This window comes from Gambusia affinis, linkage group LG09 (assembly GCF_019740435.1).
Source record: "Gambusia affinis linkage group LG09, SWU_Gaff_1.0, whole genome shotgun sequence".
In the NCBI taxonomy this organism is placed as follows: domain Eukaryota; kingdom Metazoa; phylum Chordata; class Actinopteri; order Cyprinodontiformes; family Poeciliidae; genus Gambusia; species Gambusia affinis.
The window spans coordinates 11782457-11807309 of record NC_057876.1 but is presented as its reverse complement, the minus strand read 5'-3'; the positions used below and the strand labels follow the sequence as shown (position 1 = coordinate 11807309).

Here is a 24853-nt window from a genome sequence, read left to right as displayed (position 1 = left end):
TGTAAAGCGCTTTGGAGTGCTCTGACTTGAAAAGGTACTATATACAGTAATTGCAGGGCATTTAACATCATTTATTTTGCTAAGTGTATCACAGAGCAAATAATTTTGCTTAAGTAAACAGTGTTTATGGAGTTGTTGACTGTGTGGATGAGAGAAAAGGTCAAGGGAAGATTGAAATCTTTGTATTTAGAAATCCGTCAAAAATAAGAAAATTTTCTTTCAATAGCTTTCTAACTGGGAAAGTCAGAGGTCTTGTTATCCAACAAGGTTGTTATTTAAAAAAAGGCTGTTTTTTAAATACAGTAAGCTATCTATGGGATGCCATGTTCCTTAATTCATTTTTCCAAGTCTGCTCTCTCAGCCTGCCTCCCCTGCTGCCTGCTCTCCTTGATAAATTTTTATTTTTTACGTTGATAATATTTAAAGGTGTAGGGGCCAAATCGTGCACAATTTTAAACACTTCTGTAATATATGATTATTTAATCCTGTTTTTGTTCAGTTAAAAAAATAGTAGTGTGATTTATTTAGTTTTTAAATTTTTTTATTATCTTTCCATTGATTATAATATAATTTTCTTTCCTGTCTGTGTCCAACTGCTCAGAAAGTGGTTCACATTTAACTTAGTGTGCATAAAGTGTACATTAGAAAAGCCTCAATAGTTGAATTTTTTCTTGTGTCATATTTGTAAAATTGAACATAATGCTGTTTGAAACTTTGGTAACACTTTATTTGACCGGGTGAACATAAGACTGACATGACACTGTCATAAACATGACATAACATCTGTCATTATTAACATGAAGGAGTCTTTATGAATGTCTATGACTATTGTCATGACGTATCATCTGGTATTTGATGATACTTAATGCAAAGTTGCTCTGCAGGTTGCATTGAAAGTCCATTAAAAGTACCAACATTTTATTACAGTATCATTATTTAGAAAATAATCCAAAGTTGGCATTTTTAATGGACCTTTAATGCAACTTGCAGAGCAATTTTGCATTAAGTGTCATTATTTACCCAATGACACTTCATGACAACAGTCATAGATGTTCATAAAGGCTCCTTCATGTTCATGACAGTTGTTATGTTATGTCAGTCTTATGCACACCCCATCAAATAAAGTGTCACCAAAACTTTTACAGTGGTCTTAAGTACATTAAGTATTGCTTGAACCGACCTACGTTAAATGACAAAATGTTCACCTCAGTTTTGCTTCAATTTATGCTGACTCTTAAATTGATTCAGTATAAATTGAATCAGTGGCCTATTTGTTTAAATTAGATGTGTGTAAACAGGGAAAGACGTAAACGATGCAGAACAGAAGGTCCTAGAGTCACAGCTGAGGACCAGTGAGACCTGCATTTGTGCCTGAGGAATCCAGCTGCAGTGGCGACTCTGTTATAACTTATCCATATTCGTCAAGTAAAGCAAGAGTCAAGCTGCAATTTGCTTCTTTACTTTGCAGACTTTCATATCGCTGATGCTCATCAGTTTCAATAATTGATAACTTGTGATCAGTAATAAATACAGCCAGTGCAAACAGCAGCACTGAGTGTGATCATGAACAGTGGTTCAGCCCATCTACACAATATCTCTTTATTGGTGCTGGACTCTAATGCCTCTGAGGAGGCTGTAATTCATAATTGATCACTTATAATCAATAATGTAGCATTTCAATACAAACACTCAGTGTTTATATGTAGCAAATGCCTGCACAGCCAAACACAACCCATCCATCAGTGTGCTGCCGTCTTCTCTGATCTGTCACTAGCTTCATTCGAGTATGTGTCTTAGAAGTTATTGTTGTTAATTTGAGATAGCACTCTTCACTCATTCTCTTTTAGACTCTGATGCTCCTCTTGTGCAGAAGACTGCTTAAAAAATTTAAGTATCTGCACTGCAGCAGATCTTTCATTGCTAGATTTGTTTTAGCAATTGAAACATGCAATTTATAACAGTTTCTCTTAGTTATGTAACCCTAGCACGTAGTTCTGCACGTCTGTCAAAATGCGGCACAGCCTACCTGAATCGCAAATGCTTTGTGAAACAAGAAGGCATCTGTGCAGCAGGGAGATATATTCGCTACATTTGATTTGGAACCCTTGTCAGTGCTATCCTTCATTATTTGGTCTGTGGTTTTGGTCCAGGTTTTATTTGATGACTGCAAGTCCAGACAGCGAGTCAGCCGGCACGCTCTGAACTCCACAACACAAACCTGGGCAGACCGGCCACCCAACAGTAACAGCCTCTCCAAACCCTACTATGGCTTAGTAGGGTTTGGAGAGGCCCTACTACTCTTAAAATTTTCTGGTTGTGCATAAAAATAATGCTCATAACTTGCACCTCACTCAACTTGAGTTTAGTACGACAGACAAAAAAAAAAAAGACAGACTGATCTATCTGTTCTAAGCAGCGATTGGGGGTGTCTGCTCAAGCATTAAACGCAATATGAAACTACTTAGGTTGCAAATAATAAATGCAATGCTTTTAAAATATATTGTTTGTACGCCCACTACTCTATAGATGCCCTGAGCAACCGCCTATGAAGTTGTGAAGTTAGCGAAAGAACATGCAGTTTTTAAATTATTTTACACATCAGAGTCTGTGATCTGCCTTCTTAATCTAGTCTCAGTTTGACAAACAGATTTCAAAGAAAGCTTGATTGTGAAGCTACTACATTTATGTGCATTTCCGTTCAACAGTTGTACAAAAAAAAAAAATGCAATTAGCTATTAGAATTTAAAATTCACTTTTCTCAAAGCTGCATAGCTTTTAAAAAGGTGCACAGAAAGCATATTTTCTCTTTGACAGTCAAGATGTGGAAATTGTTTAATTACGGATGGATTTCATGTGATTAAATACCAAAACAAACGGGAAAACTGTAACATGTTTTATCTGTGATTCAAATGTCACTTTAATTTGTTTTATAGCAAAGTCTTGATTTTACATTTAAAGAGAGCGACTTGTGTTAAAGAAACCTCCATAATGTCATTGTGATCTCATTCTGGTTACTCTGGGTGCAGCTTGGCAACTGTTCAACGTTATCAAGGGAAATCATGCATTTTGTATGATACGTAGTCAGCATTCAAAATGATGACTGTGTAGGTGCCCCTGTTGCAGTGATGAGAATTATATTTCCTTTATTAAGTTCATAAAACTTATGGAAATGCAACATTGTATTCTAGTAAAAGACTTACACTAAAGCAGGTGTTCTTTGCAGAACATTTAGCTGTTAGATGGCATCTAGTAGACCTTTAATAAATCAGGTAATGAGTGAACACAGCAATTGTTCCTCATCTTCCCTCTCTGGAGTGTTATACAAGCACTTTGTGCATAACTAATTAAACCCCAATAAAAACCCTCATAGAGATGCAATGTTATTCAAAGGTATACATTACAGCTGGTGTAAAATCCATTCTCCCTAATTTGTAAATCTCTGGTAAAGATGTCATGCTGAGAATGCTCGCTAAGCCCCTGCATAATAAGAGTCAAAAGTATTGTTATTGCCCTCAAAGGTGAGTGTGGATTTGTGCTGAACCAACTGAACTAATTGTTACACTCCACCTGGGGAACACGAGTAGATTAGTCGGTTGTTAGTTAGCCACAGGCATTGGATATTGGATGTGTGCATGCGTGTGTGTGTGTGCATGCGTGTGTGTGTGCAGGATCTACGCATGTCTGCGGGTGGGTGTTTGCGAGTGGGCGAGCGTTATTTTTGGGGATCTTGTGGAGGAGGGAGGGCGAAGGTGTTGTTTACTTCATATTCTCTGGAAATATAGTGCATCCCGATCCTGCCAAATCCCAGTCTTCAATTACCGGGAGGAGCAGAAAATTACAACCGCGCTCCCAACTGTCACTTTCGAGCTCGGTTCGAGTCTCAGGGAGAGGCATTCTGATCTAATTACCCAGACCCTGAAAAGGCTAAGCCAATAACACAGATACCGCCCAGGCTGCGAGAAGAAACACTCACACACACATGCATGCGTAACAACGAAAAACACAACCTCCTCTTAGCATTTTTATTTAATGCCTGAAGGGAGAGGAAAGAAATTCACATGCACAAACCTTCAGATTTACACAGACAAGAGGGATGAGTGGAAAGAGAGAGAGAGAGAGAGGAGGGCTGAAGAGAAAGACAGAGACATGAAGGTCAGACTACATTCAAGATGGAGAAATTTATTAGGATTCTCCTTCTTCCCTGCCCTTTCCTCTTGTGAATAATATTGCTCTTTTTGTGAGAGGACGTGTTCTTGCAGGTTTGCAGCTGATAGATCCCATACAATGGGAATAGAGCTCACTTTTTTCTTATTCTCTGTTGTCAGGTTCATATATATATGCATTTTAATTTAGCTACTAGAATGTCATAGAACAAAAAAATATATATATATTTTTTAACACTTTTACTTCCAAATCTGGCAAAAAAAAAACCCCAGAAGGGAAACATAACCCAGCATGGATTGCTTCAGCTTCAGCATGAGCTCCTGACCCAAAATGGAGGAAGCATTTTTGTCCCAATTCAACCTCTCTACACATACAATTTTATTCCACTTCCCTGGTTGCAAAAGGTCAGTTAAGTTAAGACTGCACAGGTTTGCACCCTGCAAATTTCGCTCCCTCGAAATGAGATTCTGTCTGGGAATTTGTGGTGGTTGTGTTGTGTCCGTAAACAAGGTCATTTAGAATATAGGTGCACAGGCTGCCTTAGGCGGGGTCCACACACACACGCACACCCACTCGCACGCCCACACACACACACACACACGCACACACACGCACACACACACACACACGCACACACACACACACACATCCACGTTGAGAAAAGGAGCTTGGACTGAACCGTTAGAGGACATGCACAAAGAAAAACAAAACAGCCATTTTTAGAACTCTGTGTCCTATGAGCTCCGACGCGGAGCAAATGTAGCGTGTTCGAACTGCGTGATCCACGAGAACACGGCCTCTCCTCTCCGCCGGCAGGTCGGGATGAGATGGAGAGGCACCGGCCCTGATGTTGACGAAGAGCAAATGAACCTGCGCTTCATGATCATCGTAGACTCTTTTTTTTTTTTTCTTTTGCTGCAGTGGAGATGACAAACAGGAGGAGGAGGAGGAGAGGCAAAGGCAGGAAGGGAATCCTGCAGAGAAACCCTCTCCTGCTTCTCCTCCTTGCTCATTATCAGTCTTTCATTACCGGTTAGCATGTGTTTGGACGCGCTAGTGCAGCCATTAGAGGCAGAAGTAACCTCAGACGGAAAGACTTCGAGACCAGCGCTGATGATGTAGGTGGGCTATAAATAGGACGTTATTTTTACCCCTGCCACTTTGGCCTCATTTCTGTTTCTCCCCGGTGTTTTCACTGTGAAGATTTTAGTAGTGGTGGTGATGGTGAGTGATCAATATGTACTTGGGTTGCACCACGGTAGGTTTGAGCCCATAAAAAGGGGTAAACTAGGACAAAAAAAGAGAGTCCTGTGTTAATCCCCCAGTGCACCACATAGCCCTGCTAACTGGCTCTTATGTAAGAGTGCAGAGAAAAGAAAAAAAGGAGGAACGACAGAGAGCCTAAGAATATGAGAGAAAGACTGGGAGTCTCGACTTCTCAGAGAATAAAACCAAACTCACAAGGCTGGCCCCTTTGCAGCTTTACAATTTACATTGTAAGATAGCCGTAATAACTTGACTGTACAAGTGTGCAAGTGTGCACACTCCTACACTGAAACTTTGTTTTTCAATTGAGTGCATCGCCCAATTGGGTACACACCTAACACCAGGAACAATGAATCTGATTAACCTAAAATAAAGTCAATCTGACCTACTAAAGTCTCTGCTCACTTGCATCCCTTTGCTAAAGCCACAGTTTGCAGAGAGGTTGCAATGCTTTAGAATGGTCTATATATAAATTAATGAACGCCCAGTTCTTATCACTTGGCTCCCATATTTGCTCTATTACAACACAAGAACAAAAGTGTTCAGGATGGCTTCACTGTGAAAAGAATCCTGTGTATTCTTCATAAGGTTTAGGATAGGAGCGTTTTCCTTCCAGGGATGGCATTTGTGCTGGGCTACAATTTACCAAAATCCTATGGGAAAAAGTGCAAAGTTCTGAAGGAACCAAACTATAAATTTTGACCAGAGCTCCAAACCACAAGGGAGGCTTTTATTTACAGTGAAACTAAGTCCAGCCATGCTGCACATCCAAATCGGCGAAAGAAAGACTTCACTTGGAAGGTTTTAGTACGCTTTGTTCCGCAGTCCAGAACTAAATCTGATAGGAAATCTGTTTGTCCACCTGAAGAAGGATATTCACCTGATCTGAATGGGGAAGCTGAAGAGGAATAAAAAGGCCCTTTAAAAAAGTATCAGTTTAAAATTGGCCATACTTGTGCAACCAGATCATTGAAGTTTTAACAATAATATTCCAATATATATTAATGTTTTGAGTTGAATTTGAATAGACATAAGTGGAAACGTTTTGAAGCTATTTACCATAGACTTATATTTTTACTCCAAGACAACTTAGGATTTAAAGCAGAATGTGTACAATTATTGGAGCCACTTTCTAGACCATTGTTGTTGTTGTTTTTGTTCTTTTAGGACAACCTTCTTACAATAACTGTTTATGGACAAAACATAACCCATGCTTTATCACAAAGGCAGACTAGAATCTGCATCAGCCACTGCAGTCTTTTACTGTGATTGTCATGGTGCAAAAGACTTAATGTGGCTTCAGAGTAACAAGACTTTGAGTTCTCAAAATAACAAGATGAGAATTTGTTGTCTACAATATGCGACGCTGCAGAGCTATTGTCTGTGATGATGCTAACTCCGTAAATCTATTATAGAGACAGAAACAATAATAGTATGGTTGGACTTAGTGGGGAAAAACGTGTACTTTGACCGGAGCACAGTGTAAGCTTGTTTACTGCATGCATCTCCACACAAAGCCTGAGGACTGAACTCCTCTTGGGCTTTGCTCAGTGCAGCTTAAAACAATCAGCGTGACACATGCAATACTAGCAATACCATTAGTGATTTTTTTTTAGTCTGAAAGATAAGCTTGTTAGTGAAAATAAGATGTTACAGATAAATAAAATTGTGTTTTCAAGAACTGTCCATAATAGACATCTTACTGAGTTCACAGCTCAGATAGTCAGATAGTAAACCAGCTGCAGGTAATCGGGAGTCATTCACTGATCAACATCATAGTTTTGTTGAAGAAAAATAACTGTTAACATCACAGAATATTTTATTCATCTTTCCTATATTAAATAGGCTTTTACTTCCCTTTTTCTTATCTTTTGTAATTTGCATAAATTATATTCAACTGCATGAATGATTCTTTTCTGGACTGGTTTGTGTCTCCACTGAAAAGGGATATATGTCAAAATCAAGTAATATTTATAACATTACTTTATAAAATAGATTTTAGTTCAGACAATAGTTTTACGTTTGATAATATATAAAGCATGAATTCCCTGCTGGGCGCCAGTGGGAAAGCAGGTTCACTGTATATAAAGACTGTAGACTTCAACTCAGCTGTTAGACATTCGATTCTCAACCCTAAAAATCTAAATCTTAAAAAAACACAGGAAGTAAATAAATTTTAAATTGTGCACTTTTTTTTTTTGTTGAAAATATTCACTTGCCTGGTCCATTTTCCCAGTCCGCCATTTTGGCTGCCGTACATGATGCAATGACCCAATGGAGAAGAGATAGCAAACCTGTTTTTAGGATGCTCAGTTCAATTCATCAGCATGGAGTGAAAACCGTTCCTCCAGGCTGGAAGTATTACTGCTGGTCGAGCGATGCTATCATGTTTCATATCCATCTGTTTGAGGGTGACGTTTTCTGTTCAAGTGTGTTGGTTTGACTTACGAGTCTTGGTGGGCTGTGCTATATTTAGTTCCTGTAGTTAAACTGTGTGTCCGGTCTCTCAGACATCCTCCGGGGCTTGGCACAGCCAGATGCCAGCCCATCCCAGCTCTGGCCATCTTGTCATGTGTTACAGGAAGTCCGTCGCTCCGAGCAAACCTGTCGGATGTGGCGGCTATTAAGTTTGGAGCTGCATGACCACAGGGTGAACCTCGCTTTGTTTTTATTTTTTATGAGGTGTAGTAAAGCCCATATGGTTGCCTCTTTTAGAACTATATGCATATTTTATGGAGTACTTACTTAAACAAGAGCAACCCTAGGAGAATAGAACAAAAGGAGAATCTTACCTTTTAGTAAATTGTGAAAGATAAACTCTGCTGATGGACTACACAAGAAATTTCCAGTCAACCAGTTTTACTAATGTCTTCCCAGTAATTTCTGAATACTTTTTCAGTCAGCCTTTTGTGAGATAATGCTTGACCACGTTGTTTTCTTTTTTCCAGAGTTGACAAAATACATAGAGTCTCTAAAACAAGATTATTATCATGTGCAATCTGTGACTGATCCTCTGGGAAGAATTTCAATACTGAGGACTGAATTATTGTGGCTAAGGGTTTTGAAAAACCATGCAGCTATGACGTTCAGTTTCTCAAAAAAATCTTCAGTTCTCGGAAAACAGTTTTCAAGTGGAAAAAAAAACACTTTCCAAGCTAGACTATAAATTATTTAAAAGTAAAAATAAGGAAGTCTGATTTATGAAAGAAAAGAAAATTAGTCACAAAGGAGAAAAGAGTTTTACATGGAGATAAAGGGCTTAAAATTATTCAAAAGTCTGCGTAATAAGACTTCTAATTTTATTTACCAACAGAACAAAAAGCCCCATTTCGAAACTAAAATTCATTCAATAAATAAAGGTGGGTTTTAGATATTTTTTTAAATCCTGCAGCTAACAGACAAGCTAACAATTAAAACCATCTGCTAACACATTCCCCCTGCCTTATGTCTTCACATATTACTATTATCCTGGCTAATGAAAAAGCCTTTGTTAGATTTCTTTCATAGGTGATTTAGATGAGAACAAACCACCAAAACAAAGGCCCTTAAATGTGGCAGTGCAGATGTAACTTTGGGAAGATAATTCCTGATGTGAGTTATCCAGTCAGGCACAGTTGACTCTGCCTTTCACTCCACTGAATAATAAATGTTCAGTACATAAGGTTTTTTTGTCACAAAAGGCTGAGCACCTGTGCTAAAACAGCCTGTATTGTCTCATGGTCTGGTAAGCTTGTTCACACTGCTGTTTCTACACGCCATGCACAAATAGCACTACAGCAACTGTTTTCTGCAGAAGCAGGCACAGTTAGCAAGACAAGTAAAAATGTAGAGAAATTTGCACTGCTGATACAAATACAAGGGATTTTGTAATGTTTGTTAAGTACCACCAACCCTTTAATAAATCATTGCAGTGGCAAAATCTTTATCTGAAACAAAAAGGAGACGCTGAACGTAAAGAACAGTAAGTTTATGAATGACAGGGATTTTTTTTTACTACAGTATTTAACTTTTAACTTATATGTAAAGGAGATTAAAAAAAATCAAAAGTATTCAGTCTGCTCACTTTTGAGAACATGATGCTATACATTTGTCAGTCACATAATTGGAAGTACCTCTTCAATTGTTTGTTAACACACACAGTAAACCAGTCAGTCGTATGGCAGAAACTCAGTGCATTTTGGTATCTAGATTTTGTGAAGACGGCTTCCTGAAGTTCAAACCGAGCATCAGAATAGAGAAAAACGGGGATCTCAGTGACTTTGAACAGTGCATGGTTGTTGCTGCTAGTCAGGCTGGTCTGTATGTGAAGGAATCTGCTGATCTACTGGGACTTTCACGCTCCACCGTCTCTCATGTTTACAGAGAATGGTTTGAAAAAGAAAAAGTATCCAGTGAGTGGCAGTTCTGGACAAAAATGCATTAGTGATATCTAAGGTTAGAGAAGAATGTGCAGGTTGAGCGTTGTTGAAATGCCGCAGTCTGCCTGCGTATTGCTACTGACCATGTCCATTCGTTTATGAGTAAATATCTCCATAGTGGACAAATAATAACAATCTCAAACGGGTTTCTTGAAAAATGACAACAAATTCACTGTATTTCAATGTCCTTTGTATGGTTGAATTAGAGACATTTATCATGTTGTGAGCCGACAGACATCATATGTGAACCAGGATCTAATTTAAGGTGGCTTCTGCATATGAGGGTGTAGTTTTTCAAACAAAAACCAAGAGTATTAAGCGACTAAAAATCCTAAATAAAGGAGGGAACTGTTTATTTGCACCAGTTAGAAACAGAGCAGCGGCACTTTGCAGCAGTGGTCTGCATGCTTTCTGAAAGAACAGGCTTTATTATTGAGAAAACACTGGAGAAAGCAGGAATAGACCAGAGTTCATTTGACCATCAAGTTTAAACAAGGAGCCACGTTTACCACTCAATTTCACGTTGTTGTTTTTCTTTTAAAAAAGTAAGGGAAGATCAATACATGCAGTTCTGGCAAATGCTAATGCCAGAATGTTTGTGCCAACCAGCTTCTGATCTCTTGTCATCACTCATGGATAAACCTGGCAGTTGTCTGCATACAGGTTGATATGTACAAATATAACACAAAATCAATAGGAAGAGATTGGAAACCATAATTATTAGTAAATTTGAGTAAATTAAAAATCCGTAGAAATTATTTATAATGTGCATATATGCTTACATGTGATTGTGTGTTCCTCAGTAAAATTCTGTTAGTCCAATAAACAGTAATGAAAAAAATAAAATCAAAGTAAACAAATGCATTCAATACTATGAAAGAAATCTTTAAAGAAACAGTTCTCTCAGATGTGTCGTTTTTGTTCCACCTAGTAATATGTTGTATATAAAAGAGTGATCCGTGTCGCACAATTAATGACATTTCCCTCTGAACCCTGAGAACTGTCTCCTGCGTTGCACAGCCTCACGTGGGGGATGCAGATGTCTTCGCTTTGTGGCGGTGAAAGTGAAATCTGGATCAGGTCTTTGATGAATCTCATATTGTTGTCTTCCCTCATTGTCCATAGCATCACTACGACCGCTGCCTGCATGATGGACCTGCGCCGCTACCCTCTGGATGAGCAAAACTGCACTCTGGAGATAGAAAGCTGTAAGTACTGCTCTCCCTGACAACCAGCTCTCACACCCACATGCAGACGGAGAATTAAACAGACCCCACACACCCACACACACACACACACACACGCACACACACAGACACCAGCAGCCTCCCCGCAGCACCAAGGTAGAATGGCATGTTGATAAAACGCTACTTTAAATGCTGAGGAAGGCTGATGAGATAGCCAGAGATATGCATCAAGAAGAAGAACATCACTAATGGCTCAGTGACTGATAACATCCAGCCTAATTAATTCATCTTCAGCTGCAGTGGCTTCCCAAGGCGCAGAGGAGCCTGATTAGGTCCAGTGTTTCAGGGATGTGCTGACAGTCGATGTTATGTGCAGCTTTCTCCCCAAACTGCCTCTCCGTGTTTGTACAGCACAAAGAGCTCATTTCACATGGAGTTTGTAATTGTATGTGATCCAGCGCTCTCGAGTGGAGGGAGTGTGGGGAAGAGCATGAGAGAGAAAGACGAGGTCCTCTGCGTGTTTTATCTGGGTCCCCGGAGAGAAGGATTATGGTGCTGGGATGTGGTCCATGGGGCTCAGTCTTTCCGGGTTTGATCACACTGTTGCCAACAGTGCCAGGCGGCACAAAAAACGGCACGGGTCAGAACCGCCCCTCTCCGCTCCTCTCCCATTATGTTCACCATCGCTCTCATCGTTCCCTCTTTTCCGTTTCCCATCTCTTTTCTTTGCAAAGACTCATCCCGTTCTCAATTTTCCTCCTCACAGCCTTTTTATCTCTCTCCTCATCACTCATATGCTGTTTTTTTCCCCCCTCTCCTCCTCTCCCCGGCAGCCTTACAAAACACACGCTCGTATGCGTGCACACGAACACTCGCAGCTCTAGTTTTGATCACCAGGCAGGATCTGCTCTCATATGGATTAACTGGCAACGGTTTTAACGCTGGAATCTCTTCATGCCAGAGCATGCTATTTTATTCAGACTAATGAGCCCAGAGAACTCTAACTTCCCTTGATAAACTTGATGCATTTTTAACAGACATTCCTAAAGAAAAGCTAGAGATCCTTCAATTCGCCAGCAGCTCACTGCTGCAGTTCAGGCCATTTGGTCTAACATGATGAGCTCAAGCTGCAATTCATCTCCTTCACTTTATTACTTAATGTAGATAAACTCTGACTACTGCATTCACCTCTTTGCTCACACATTAAACATTTTTTTATATCTGCAACTAAAATTTTTCAGACCTCAAAGCAGATGAGGTTTACTGGTAAAATGTATTTTGTTTTTCAGCTTTTCAGTAATAATCTTGGATTACAACATTTTATTAGCTCTCTATTTTTGCCACTGTAATGTGCGTTATATGTTCAATGTGTTGTTTTTTGCCATGTAAAGCCCTTTGAACTGCCTTGATGCTGAAATCTGATGCTAAAAATTTTTCATTCTTCTGAGAGGAAAGTTGGTTTCCAAAACTGATGCTGGTCTGACTGGACAAAACAGGCTTTAGATTTGTAAAACTGGTGGAGACACAAGCAAAATGGTCGAGACCTGGACACCGCATTCATGTTTTTATTTGTCAAAATTCTGAAGACCATGTCGAATCTTTTGCTCATAAAGTTCCAATATAACGCATTGAAATTTCGAAAGACACTTTGTCCCACTAACACAAACTGGTCCTCCTGACACATAAACAGCTGCATTGGACTCTGAGTGGGAGTCATACAAACTTGCATGAGGCAGGGGAAAAGATTAGCTCCTTGTTTTGTGCAGTTAATGTCCTCGCCTCTGTTAGATAAAGCGATAACATTGATAAGCACATTTATGCAAATGAAAATATCCAAAGCCAACAAGTTTGCCAAGAAAAGCTCCTCTGACATCTGAAAGCAACACACATCAGTTAGCCACATTGTTGCACTGGTTAATGCATTCCTGTATTACTCTGAACACATTCACACACACACACCGAGGTTTATTTTGATTGGATCCCACATATGCTGCCCGGCTGCTGTGAAATACTCACCAGAGCGCCAAATGCGCTCTGCAGCTGTAAACCTCAACAGATGCATAATTTACTCCTGTTTGAGTAATACTGGCCACGAGCTACAGGACCCAGCTGTTTGGAAGAATAATTTAGCTCCCTTTGAATAACAGAAACTGTATATTTGTGCCTCGTTGCGTTGGCAAGCAGTGTGACAGAAAATCAGACTAACATGAGGGACAGACGCCCTTTTATTTCCCCGCACTTCGACACATTCTTGCTGGTAAAGGACAGGTATAAATAATAAAATTAACGGCCAATGTTGCGTGCGTGCAAGTAAATGTTGCGTGCGTGCATTCTACAAATGAGGCGACAAAGAAATTTGAGTTAATTTTAAAAATCAGAGTTTAATTATTCATTACATGTGAATAGGTCACCCTCTGTATTTTAAGCACGTGGAAGACAAAAGTGGAACTCGGGAGTGTGGAGATTTCTTTGACGTTGTTTATGTTGGACAACCTGTGACGCAGCGATCCCCTTGATTTTTTTTTTTCTTATTTTCTTTAAATTCAGACGTTTTATACTTAAATTTACTGTGCATGCCTTTACAATATACAGTGAAAGTCCAGATGGGGGGATTTTTGAAAACTGTTGAAGATGGCTCAACAGAAACAAAACCACGACCGAAACATTTACTGTTCCTGACTCATAACATTTTGAGCTATAGCTCCTTAATTGAAGGTGATAATTCTTCTGCCTCTCTCGTCCACAGACGGATACACCACAGATGACATTGAGTTTTACTGGCGAGGTGGGGACGGCGCCGTGTCTGGGGTCGACAGGATAGAGCTGCCGCAGTTCTCCATTGTTGACTACAAGCTCATCTCCAAGAACGTCGTCTTCTCGACAGGCAAGTCACTGAGAACAGATACTTATTTTTATGCTTTCAGATTTGTGCTAATTTTGAGCAGAAAAATTCAGTGCTACCCACAATATTTGGCACACCTGATGAAGATGTGTTAAAAAGCCTTAACAAAATCAATATTTTATAAATATGTATTTTCTGCGTAATTTGACGCTGATATTCTTATGCAATGCATTTTTGGGAATTAGTTTTTATTAATGAAATCAACCAGGCTAATTGTTCGTTCAGCTGTTGTTAGTACTTTATACAATCCTCTTTAACAACATTACAACTCTAATGGAGCACAGAGAGTGAGACCTTTGACCTTTCCTTTTTGCAGTAGCCAAAGTCTTTAGGTCTATTTTATGCTCTCTTGAGCTCACCAACACATTTTCTAAGGGATTTAAGTTTGGGAAATTATATGCCAATGGAAGATGGGAAAGATTTTATATGTGTGGAATCTGGCCATGCTTTACAGATTACTATCCAACTCAAAGACCCAATGATGACCCATTTTTATTTTCCTGGCAAAGGCCACCAGAAATTTATCAAAAATCTCATAGTATTTTCCAGAGCTCAGGGAAAAAGGCTCTTAGCATCACAGATCCTCCACCATCCAACATGGGGTGCTTTTCCACACACTGATTATTTGTTTTATGTCACACCCACCTGGAGCATTTGCTGCTCCAGTCGGAGCAACAATCTCTTGTCCGAGCCATCCTGGGCCTGTCCCCGGGATGGCATCAGAAAGAGGGTGCAATATTAAAATAATATTTCTCAGAGAATAAGAAAACTATTTTGTGTGTTTTGTTTGGGATTACAATGCATTTATGCTGCTTCAGATATGAAAAATGTTTGGCATTTTGAATGATTTGGGGTTGAGGGTACTCTCCCGCGGCACCATTCGATTCCAGACCCTGTGGTTAACATAAAAAAAATAATAAAAGTGTCACCAGAAAGATCCTTTAGTCGGATTCATTTTTTAGGAGTTGTTGTGAGGAAACCAATGATTCTAATCTAACCAGGCTGTAATCATATGTGACTGCAAAAAAATGTAGATTATTTTTCAGAGGTTTTTTGTTTTACATATTTTCCCCAGGATTACCGTGTGGGAATAAAAACATAATTTTGCATGGAGATATTTGTGTAAGGCGGTCACAATGTTGGAAGGACAAAGTTGGCACCATGAAGGAGATTCTGTTTCTCTCCCTGTGCCTCTTTCAGGTTCTTACCCCCGCCTGTCTCTCAGCTTCAAACTGAAGAGGAACATCGGTTACTTCATCCTGCAGACATACATGCCTTCCATCCTGATTACCATCCTCTCCTGGGTCTCCTTCTGGATCAACTATGATGCATCTGCTGCCAGAGTGGCCCTGGGTAGGACTGTCTTGCCTCTGCACAGCAGTGACCCAAAGCCAAATGATAACTGTGCATGAAAGGATCCATTTATCCTATTATGTTTCAACATGTTGAATTTAGACATTGTTGTGTCCTTAATAAGGGAAATCCTTTATTTCAGGCATTCGCTTTCCTTTTTTTGTTTGTTTGTTTTATTTGTAAATTGTCTCAAAGTATGTGAATGATAGCAGTGTGTAATAGGCTGTCTGGCTAAATGTCTGTTGTTCAGAGATGACTACGTACATGACTCATGCACCGCGAGAAGCTCTGCAGCCTGACCTTGAAGCTCGCTGTCTTTCTCTCTGCTCGTCTGTCTGTCGAAGCCCCTCAGCGCCCAAAAATACCTGCTCATCCTCCAGATTACATTCAGAAAAATCCGAACGAAGGATGCAAGTGAAAGCAGTCACCCAAAAATGCACCTGGATGTTTTCACACCAAAGTCAAGCCGACACAAGCAGGCTAACGCAGCACTGCTGGGAAGGCAATTTAAAGATGTGCCCACATGCACTCAGCACCCTGAGATTGTGCAGAGAGCGAGCTCAGCCAATGAAAGCCCGGGCTCCGCGCTACAGCGCCGCTGCAGGCTGCTGGGTTATTTATAATGCGTGTGAATCTGACCAAATGCAAATTGTGCAGGCAGATGACTAATGTATCAAACACAATGTGTGTGTGTGGGGGTGTGTGTGTGTGTGTGTCATAAAAGCAGGTGTATTGTGCTGTGACTAAACACAGATGTTTGCAGCAGCAGTGGGTTTCTTTTGATGTGGTATGCTCAGAGTATGTATGAACGCATGAATATCACCTGAAATTATCTGATGAAGCACACGTGCTCTCGGTCTCAGGGGATTCAGATGGAGGCTGTAAACCTTACGGGGTCTAATTTAGCGAGTCTTGTCTCTTCATCGCAGTTAAATAATTTATAACGTACAAGACAGACATGGATGCTCAAATGTTCCTGTCCGTTCCAGACTGGCACCTGATCTTACTGATTGCAGGGAAGCAAAGCAACAATTTAAGGACTCTGGTACAATAATGGCTACAATTTGTAACATAAGAATATGAGAGCATGATTTCAGGAAATCTCTCTGGTACAATTTATCTTGAAACAAACTCATTTAGCCAGAAGGGCAAAGAGGAGAAGAGAAAAGCTGCAATGACCTGGGTGCAGAAGTGTGCACACACAATTTTTTGCTGAAGAAACTTTTAATTTTATTTCAAGATTCCGTCTTTGGTAGGAGTCTGTCATCTATTGTCTTCAGATTGTTTGAGTTAGATCTGGACTCTTGCATTCCAAAACTGCTGTCTTCAGATGAAGTTATGATTATTTTTTTTTTATTTGGCATCATCGTGATGCAGTAAACTAGAAATCTCTCTCCATCTGCAGCACTTTAGAAGAAGGATTCAGGTCAAAACTGCCTGGTGTTTAGAATTGTTTATGATTTCATCCATCATGACAAACGATTTAGTTCAATCTGAAGAAAAGTGATCCCAGGGCATAATGCTGCCACCACCATGTTTCTCTGTAGGTATCATTTTTTTGGTTTGTTTGTGATTTTTGTGCTATTTTTGTGTCCAATGTACTTTTTGGAATTGTAGCCTAAAGTTCTAGTCAGAGTCTATAAGACCAAAGCTGTGTTTAGTGCAGACATATTGACATTGCTCATATTCATTTGTTAAAACAGACCAGTTCTTATCAAACATTCCTACACCTCTTTCAATGTTACATGCAGCTTCTTTGACCAGTTCCCATCTTGTTGTTTATTAATTAGGGACAAAATGTAAAGATGAATTCTGACTTAGTCTGCACTAATGTGAGTTCTGCTCTGATCTATTGCGGCGAAGCTTTCCATTCACGTCTCTGTCTATGTTCGAACCCTCACCTGTAGTTAGTAAGGAGTTATTGGTGTGTAGACGTTTTGAGGAAAGATATTAATTTAATAGTATTTAGAATAAGGCTGTAACATAATAAAATGTGGAAAATTTTAGCGATGCTGTGAATACTTTCCGGATGCACTGTATCCAGGCGTACTGGAGGTATGTCTGCATCTCTAGAAGCCCCGTTCCATCTATCTACAAATTCTATCTCCTCCTCCATCTTTCCAGCTCTATTTAACATGAAACCAATTCTTGAACTCCTCTGCTTGAGGCAGAAGATGTGAAGCTATCACAGAAACTTCCCAAATGTGCTCTTCAACGCCACAGAATATGAATATTTAATAGATATTTGTCCACTTAGCTTTTGATGATCTCTTTCATGTTGTGCCCAGTTGCCCAAATATGGTCATTTGAGGCTGCAAGCAAGATGATTACATCTGAATGCTTGTGTTAATGGAGCATTTGAAGCAGTCCATGGCCGATACTATTAGAAACTAATAAGAAATTCACCAACTCATCCTGTGGACATTTCTATACCCCTTCTTCAGTTTTTTTTTTTTTTTTTATAAAACCCAATGCAATGTATTGTTGTGGGGATGAGGCGGAAAAAGACTCGTCTAAAGACTTTCTTTAAGTGTGACTCCACTGACCTGCAGGAATCACTACGGTGCTGACCATGACAACCATCAACACTCACCTGCGGGAGACGCTCCCCAAGATCCCCTACGTGAAGGCCATCGACATGTACCTGATGGGCTGCTTTGTGTTCGTCTTCCTGGCTCTACTGGAGTACGCTTTCGTCAACTACATCTTCTTCGGCCAGGGTCCCCAGAGACAGAAGAAGGCGGCTGAGAAAGCGGCCACGGCCAACAACGAGAAGCTGAGGCCCGACCCCAATAAGGTTTGTGCGAAGGGAGTCGTTTTTAAAATGTTTTTGTTTTTGTGCTGTCTTTTGATATGTATGTTTGTTTTTGTGTGAGCAAAGGACTCTTTCTTCTTCTTCTTGTTCTTCTCTTAAGGCCGATGTGATGCTGTAATCAATGTTTCATGTCCTTTACCAGCACTATTTACTTATACTTCAGCCCTCTGTTGCTTGCTGCTTTAACGTTCTTACACAGAGTTGGATCTGAAAGAGCGAATACAGGAGCAGTGACTGCTTTTTAAATACTTTATCTCCACGTTTTTGTGTTTCCCAAAGGACGAGGCGCCTGAAAAATCCCTGGCTGCAGCGCCAGAGCTTTCTCTTTAAATATTGCTCAGCACCATTAAGAACAACAGCATTTTAAATTTTAAATAAAAAAAGAAAAAAAAAAGAGAAACATACTTTCCTTCTGAGTGTGGCAAGCTCCGATTTACCTCAAGTAACAGTGCTGATTTTGTATGCTTGCAGTGGCTGGTGGGAAATGTAGTTCAAAGAGATGATGCTCTGTATGCCAGAATGAAACAGAGGGAAATTGACGCATATGACTCGATGTGGGATCCCATCTTTGTGGACGATGCCGCTTTAGGACTAGGCGATCAAAGAAATAAGGTACTGGAGGTTTTGAAAGTCAAAACTTAACAATGTCATCAATCTGAATCAGTTCAGATCAGAGGAAAATACTGTAGTCTTTTGTTTATTTCTTTGATTTTGTTTTTGTAGAGTTTTAAGGCAACCTTGACCATCACTCCCACCATTGTGTTTTTTTCCCTCTTTCGGTTTGCTCTTCATGCATTTTCCTGACAAACATGGCTCAGCAGCTTCATTTCTGCAGGAACTGATTTAATCTGAACTCTAGCTGATGGAAAATGACAAAGACAATTTCATTAAAATCCCCCCCAAAAAAAGAAAAAAAAAATCTGTGAAGAAAAATAATACATTCATTACTTGGACCCAAGTGAAGAAATTGTGAAGAAGACTGAGCAGATACTAGAAACACATTTGCAGTTTGATGAGTAGCACCGCTTCAAAGTGAGTTACCCTGAAACAGCAAAACACATCAAGGACAGGATTGGATTATAGGGAGGATGCTTTTCCTCAGAAGTCAGGCTATGGATGAAGAAATGTTGACCCGATTTCACCTCCCACAACGCCTCTCCCGACCTGCCCTGAACCTGTAGCTTCCTCCATCCTTGCAAAGTCCTTACTATTTCTCTCAACCTTCTCCTGTCACTTTTCTTTTGTATATCTTTGCTTTTCTCTTCTTTTTTTTCTTTCTTCTTTTTACTTTTTGTTGAGTTTGTCTTGTGAATCAGCAGAATTTTAACCATATTCTGGTTGAAATTCTGAGATGACAACAAAGGTTTCTCCATGAGAATCAATTTACAAACTGCTTCTTCAAGAATGTTATCACTTTGTAGCCTTCTGCTTGTATTATCATTTATGGTTTGACAAATGATAAGAGAATTTATCTTTTTTTTTCTTGGCTGTAAGTAGCAGTTTTCGGCTCATTTGCATCACCCATTTTTAGCACCTCATCAGTATTTTGACACGCTAAATTGCTTAAAGTTCACTGCAGCATTTCTTAACTTTAGTTTAAAACGGTTAGTGCTTTGAAAAGTGTTCATTTCCCTTGAACTTTGCCACATACTTTGCAACAACTGCAAACATTAATGCATTTCTGGGGGAACGTGGATCAGTGTGTGTGTGATAGATCAACACAAGGCAGAACATGATTTGTAATGCTGATGTAAAATGGTTTATTGTTTTCAGTATTTTTGCAGAGAAAATAAAATGATAAGTAAAATCTTTCCCAGTTTTTTACAAAATAACTCAAAACTCGGTTTCAAGTTTCAAGACTAGACGTGCATCCAAACTGGAGTTTTGAGCAAAAAGTTTTGAGTTTTGCTAGAACTTTCTTGTAAATGAATAACCTTTGTGCCCCAAGCTGTATGTTTAAAGGGAACCTATTATGCAAATTTAGCTTTTTGCACATTTTTGTACTTCCATGTGGGTCTCTACCACTTCTAAAAGAAGCCCAACTGCTAATAGCTGTTTCCTGGTTATAAGTTAATTTTTTTATTTTTTTTTATTTTAGTGTCTAGAAAACGAGGCTTTTCAAAAACCTCCCGATTATTAGTGTGCCCAGTCACACTCAGTGGGCACTACCCCTTTTCGTAACAACCCCAGACACGCTTTCCATTGTAGCGCCCTGTTTGTGCTACACAGCGGCTTCTGGAAAAGACGTGTTTTGTTGACTTACCAGAAACTACTTGCTGCACTCTTCATGATTGTGCAGGAGGTGCTACTTCTTCTGTTTCTGGGTCTGACTCAGACTCAAAGATGTATAGAGTGTAAATGTTGAGCTGGGTGGTGTGGCCAGCAGCAGTTTATTTGGATTTAAAGTGACAGAGCCCTAAAATTAGCTCATTCTGAAATGAGCTAATCATAGGTAGAACTGAGACAGAAATTAGTTTTAATTTTGTGCAAAAAATGTAAGCATGTTTTGTATAGCCCATAGACTTACTCCAACTTCTTTAAGAGGGACCATGATACATCCCCTTTAAGACCAGTTTTTATGCCAGGAAGTAAAGTCTTTAGCAGCGTTTTACAGACTTTTTTTTTCCAGGTTTCCCCAGTATTTAGATCCATCAGTCTAGCATGTCCAGCTTTCCTGTTTGCTGAAGAAAGTGTCAGCATGATTCTGGTGTTACCACGATTCACCTGGAGGATTTTGTATTTAGGATCATTTTGAGTGTTTTGCTCCTCAGTTTCAGGCAGAACTATAACTAAAAGAGAGATCACATGAGACTAAGAAATGTCAAAATTACAATTTAACCAAATAAGAAGATAAAATGTTAAAGCAGTCTTTGGCTTTCATGGGTAAGCTGCAGCAAGCATTCTTGTTTCATTCCTGTTTTAAATCAGTTTTTGTGTATCTCAGGTTTCAGGCAGACTCCCCATGTTCAGTTCTGGTTCTAGGAACACAAACTTAACAGGTTTCTGATGACCTGAGAGGTCTACACACTTTAGGACAAAGACTCTTCAGTGCTTTATAGACCAATAAAATTTTTAAAGTCTATATTTTTGCAAACAGCCATTGTGATGATTTAAAGACAGGTGTAATGTGATCCATTTTATCGTGTTGGTCAGGACTGTGGCAGCAGCATTTTGGACCTAAGACAACCTGATTGATTTTTTCCAAACACCTCTGCAGACAGTGTCCTAATAACTTATGCTGCAGTTTTCCATGTTCCTGTTTTAACAGAAAACCTTTTGTTCCAGCTGTGTATTATGTGATCTGAATGCACTCTTTCTATATATTTATTTGTAAGAAATATTCAAATTCATCCTTCCTGTTCCTTCTACTCTCCAATTATGTGCTAGTTTGTGTTGGTCTATGACCTAAAATCCCTATAAATGCTTTCTCGTTTGTCACAAAATGTGGAAAAGTTCAAGGGGTGTAAATACTTTCGCAAGGCTCCAAAGTTTAATAACACCCTCTCGCTCTGTCAGTAACTTCTCATGGCTTCATCTGTTATTTGTGCACCTTCACACAGATGACCCCCGATGACAACATCCTGTTCAGCGCCATGGAGATGAAGAATGAGATGGGCGGTGCCGGGGATCTGTCCCGGGGCCTGGGAGCTCCCACGGATCCCCGCAACACCATGCTGGCCTACGACAGCTCCACGCTGCAGTACCGCAGGGCGGCCATGGCCCGGCAAAACTATGGCCACAGTGCCTTGGAGCGCCACGCCCAGAAGAAGTCCCGCCTACGGAGACGGGCCTCGCAGCTCAAGGTGAACATCCCAGACTTGTCCGACGTGAACTCTATCGATAAGTGGTCCAGGATGATCTTCCCCACCGTCTTCTCCTTCTTCAACGTGGTCTACTGGCTCTACTACGTCCATTAAACCCCGGAGAGCCAGGAGGCCGGCTTCCCGCCAGACGACTGACGAAGACGAATTAGCGTGAAAAAATCAAGAAAGATGAATAATTTGCGTGAGAGAGAGAGAATGCGAGATGAAAACCGTGTGCTGACTTTTTTAGAGCTGGTTTGTTTCAGACGACGTGAGGAGAACACAGAGACTTTTTTGCAGCAGCACCCACTTCAGTCAGCAGTGACTCTTTTAGGATTTGGGAAACATCTTCAAGTGACTGACGAGCACTCGAATAAAAGAAGAGTGAAAAAAAAACAAAAAGAGAGACAGAAAAGGTGCCTGTTCCAGAATTTCAATATATCACTAATATTTGTCATTCGTAGCTTACTATCTCTCTGTGGATCAAAATATTTATGCTTGTGTTTGCATATACTTTAAGGATTTCTTTTGTTTAGTATCTATTTACTTCGTAGCCGAGCTGTCTGCATCCAGGAAAAGCTTTATAAATGATTTAAAAGGAGGTCATCCTTGATAGTCTATTTTCCTATATTTACTGTATATCAGAAACATCCTTTTTAAAAAAAAAAATAAAGCATGCTTATTTTTGGTTTTGCTTTCATCTCAACTATGATGAGGAATGACAGTATTTTATTTGTACTAGTTGAAGGTTTCTTGCAGTTAACTTAGCACAGGCCACCTGAATTGCAACAGGTGAACAGCAGGGGGCGGTCTTACCTCTGGAGCTTGAATGATCAAAGAAAGAGCAGATCTGGGGAAGTTGATGCTTTTGCTGAGGTTTCTTTTACTTTATCTGTGCTGACAGATTCCCTTCCATTTATCTCTGAAGATTAATTTTCCTTTCCAAATACGTTTAACTGAGTGATTTATTTTATTTTTTCCTCCATCGTGCAGAGAATGGCTTTAATTTAACGCGAGCTGGCGTGAAGTACTTTCCCAATGGAGCGAGCTTCATCGCTACATAAATATGGCAATCCACAACCATCGTTACGAGTAGGAACTGAATGATAGGAGTAAGATGCATTTCATTGTGATTAGGTTTCTGTTTCCAGAAAAAGAAAATAATTATTAAAAAATACTGTAGATAACATATTTAATGAAAAAGATTATTCATTTTTATAAATCAATACTCACTTTATTGTGTAAATATTATGAATTTATTCTATTTAAATGGGTCTTTGTTGTTGTTTTCTGCAGTTGAATTACAGCTCAAATGTTCCATTTAGTCAAAAAGAAAAAGAAAGGAAAAAAAAAATCTCAGCTTAAGAAGAAATAAAACACAATTCACAACTTTGCTGACTATACTTTTGGGACTTTTCTCTCTTTCTCTCTCTGTCTCTTGTTTTTTTTTTTCTCTTTTCTTTTTAATGGACTCTGAAAGCATCTACTTGCTGAAACTAAAGCACTTCCAGACACCACTGACTTTTGGGTCAATGTCTCACGCTCTTGAAACAACATAACCAGGATCCCTCCCCCTTACTATCCAGGCATTGAAGTCAGGCATATTTTGTACAAAGTTTCTGTAAATTCTAATTGTAATATTTCATAATGACTGTAAATATCTTGTGTAATAACTGTCGGCAATTACGAAGATGTATCTAAATTGAATTAAAACTCAGTTAAGTCTATCACTTCAACAGAGGAGCGCCGCTGGTGGTGGTTTTATGTCCTTCCTGTGTGAATGTGAGGCCGATTGCTGGCGGGCCTGTGGCTGACTGAGCGTCTGAATGAGCGAGCGAACAACTGAACCCGACACGGGGACGGAGTAGGCAAGGGTGGGGACGAGCAGAGGAGAAAAGCTCTGCAGCTGGGTGCTACTGGCTGCATAATGGATGGAGGGGCGGAGGAGCTGGAGCGAGAGGCTGCAGTGGTGGTCCGGCGCAGGCTGGGGTCTGAGCAGGCCCGAGCTCAACGCCTGGCCTCAGGGGACATCAACGCAGAGAGCCGTGGCTGTGGAGGCACACTTTGGACTCAACTGAGGCCCTCTGGCTGCGAGGGACCACAGTGCCTACGACAGAAAAAAAAAAATAGAGAAGAGAGGAGGAAAATAAAGCACAGGAAAGAAAGAAAACGCATCCATCCGAGGAGTGTGCTCTCTACGCCAAAGTCTGAACACATAAATGGAGGCTGGTGAATATTTGATGGTGCAAAACACAGAATATTTAATATTTAAAAAGAGATTTTGTCCTAGCAGGAAATAATGTGCGGCTGCTGTTTGATTTCAAAAAGAAAAGAACACAATGAGATTCAAAAGAAGAGCCTTTTACAAAAACCCCCAAAAGAACAGGCTACACAGAAGTAACAGCTGAAGATTTATTGAGAGTCATGATAGTTTTGAGAAGAGTTATGTGCAAGAAAATGAAGCTAAATATGCAGAAGATTGTGATGGAGAGTTGCTCATGTTGGCTGTATGTGTGCAGGACGCCTCTGGGAATAAGTAGACTAAGTGCAACAGACCTTTGGAAGCAAACTGATGTATCAAGATGCGTAACCTTGTTCCTTCATGCACCTGTAAAACATTTTCCGAAAACGCTCTGCACAGCCACATAACAGATGTATGACCTCAGCAGACAGATGGTTTGTACTAAATTGGCCTTTTCTTTCCTTTTTCCTCTTTTCAAAAAGGGCTTTAGTGTTCACATGAGAATAGGAGGGGAGGCAGATGCTTCCTGCTTTGTAGTCTTTCCATGTCACTGGCGTAATTAGCCATGCACAGACCTCTGGTCTGTGGAGCCACGTGTGTGACTGCGTGTGTGCGCCTGTGTGTGGAGTCGCAGCTGAGCTCTGTCAAGTTGGCTAGCCCACTAAGCCGAAGCCGGCCAGCGCTGACTGGGATGGCTGAGTGG

At 40.1% G+C, this 24853-nt stretch overlaps 1 protein-coding gene across 3 annotated transcripts in view; it reads left to right on the top strand.

Moving 5' to 3' along the window:
- gabrb2a (gamma-aminobutyric acid type A receptor subunit beta2a) overlaps positions 1–23644 on the top strand; it is a 53972-nt gene extending 30328 nt beyond the window's left edge. For 2 of the 3 annotated variants that reach the window (XM_044127684.1, XM_044127683.1), the window contains 5 exons: positions 10974–11056; positions 13782–13919; positions 15138–15290; positions 17843–18087; positions 21666–23644. In XM_044127684.1, coding sequence (XP_043983619.1) covers positions 10974–11056; positions 13782–13919; positions 15138–15290; positions 17843–18087; positions 21666–22022 — 976 coding nt within the window. In that variant the 3' untranslated portion in view covers positions 22023–23644. Of the gene's footprint in view, positions 1–10973; positions 11057–13781; positions 13920–15137; positions 15291–17842; positions 18088–18576; positions 18718–21665 lie in introns of all 3 variants that reach the window. The other variant, XM_044127682.1, reaches the window with a different exon arrangement.
- Positions 23645–24853: the final 1209 nt, after the last annotated feature.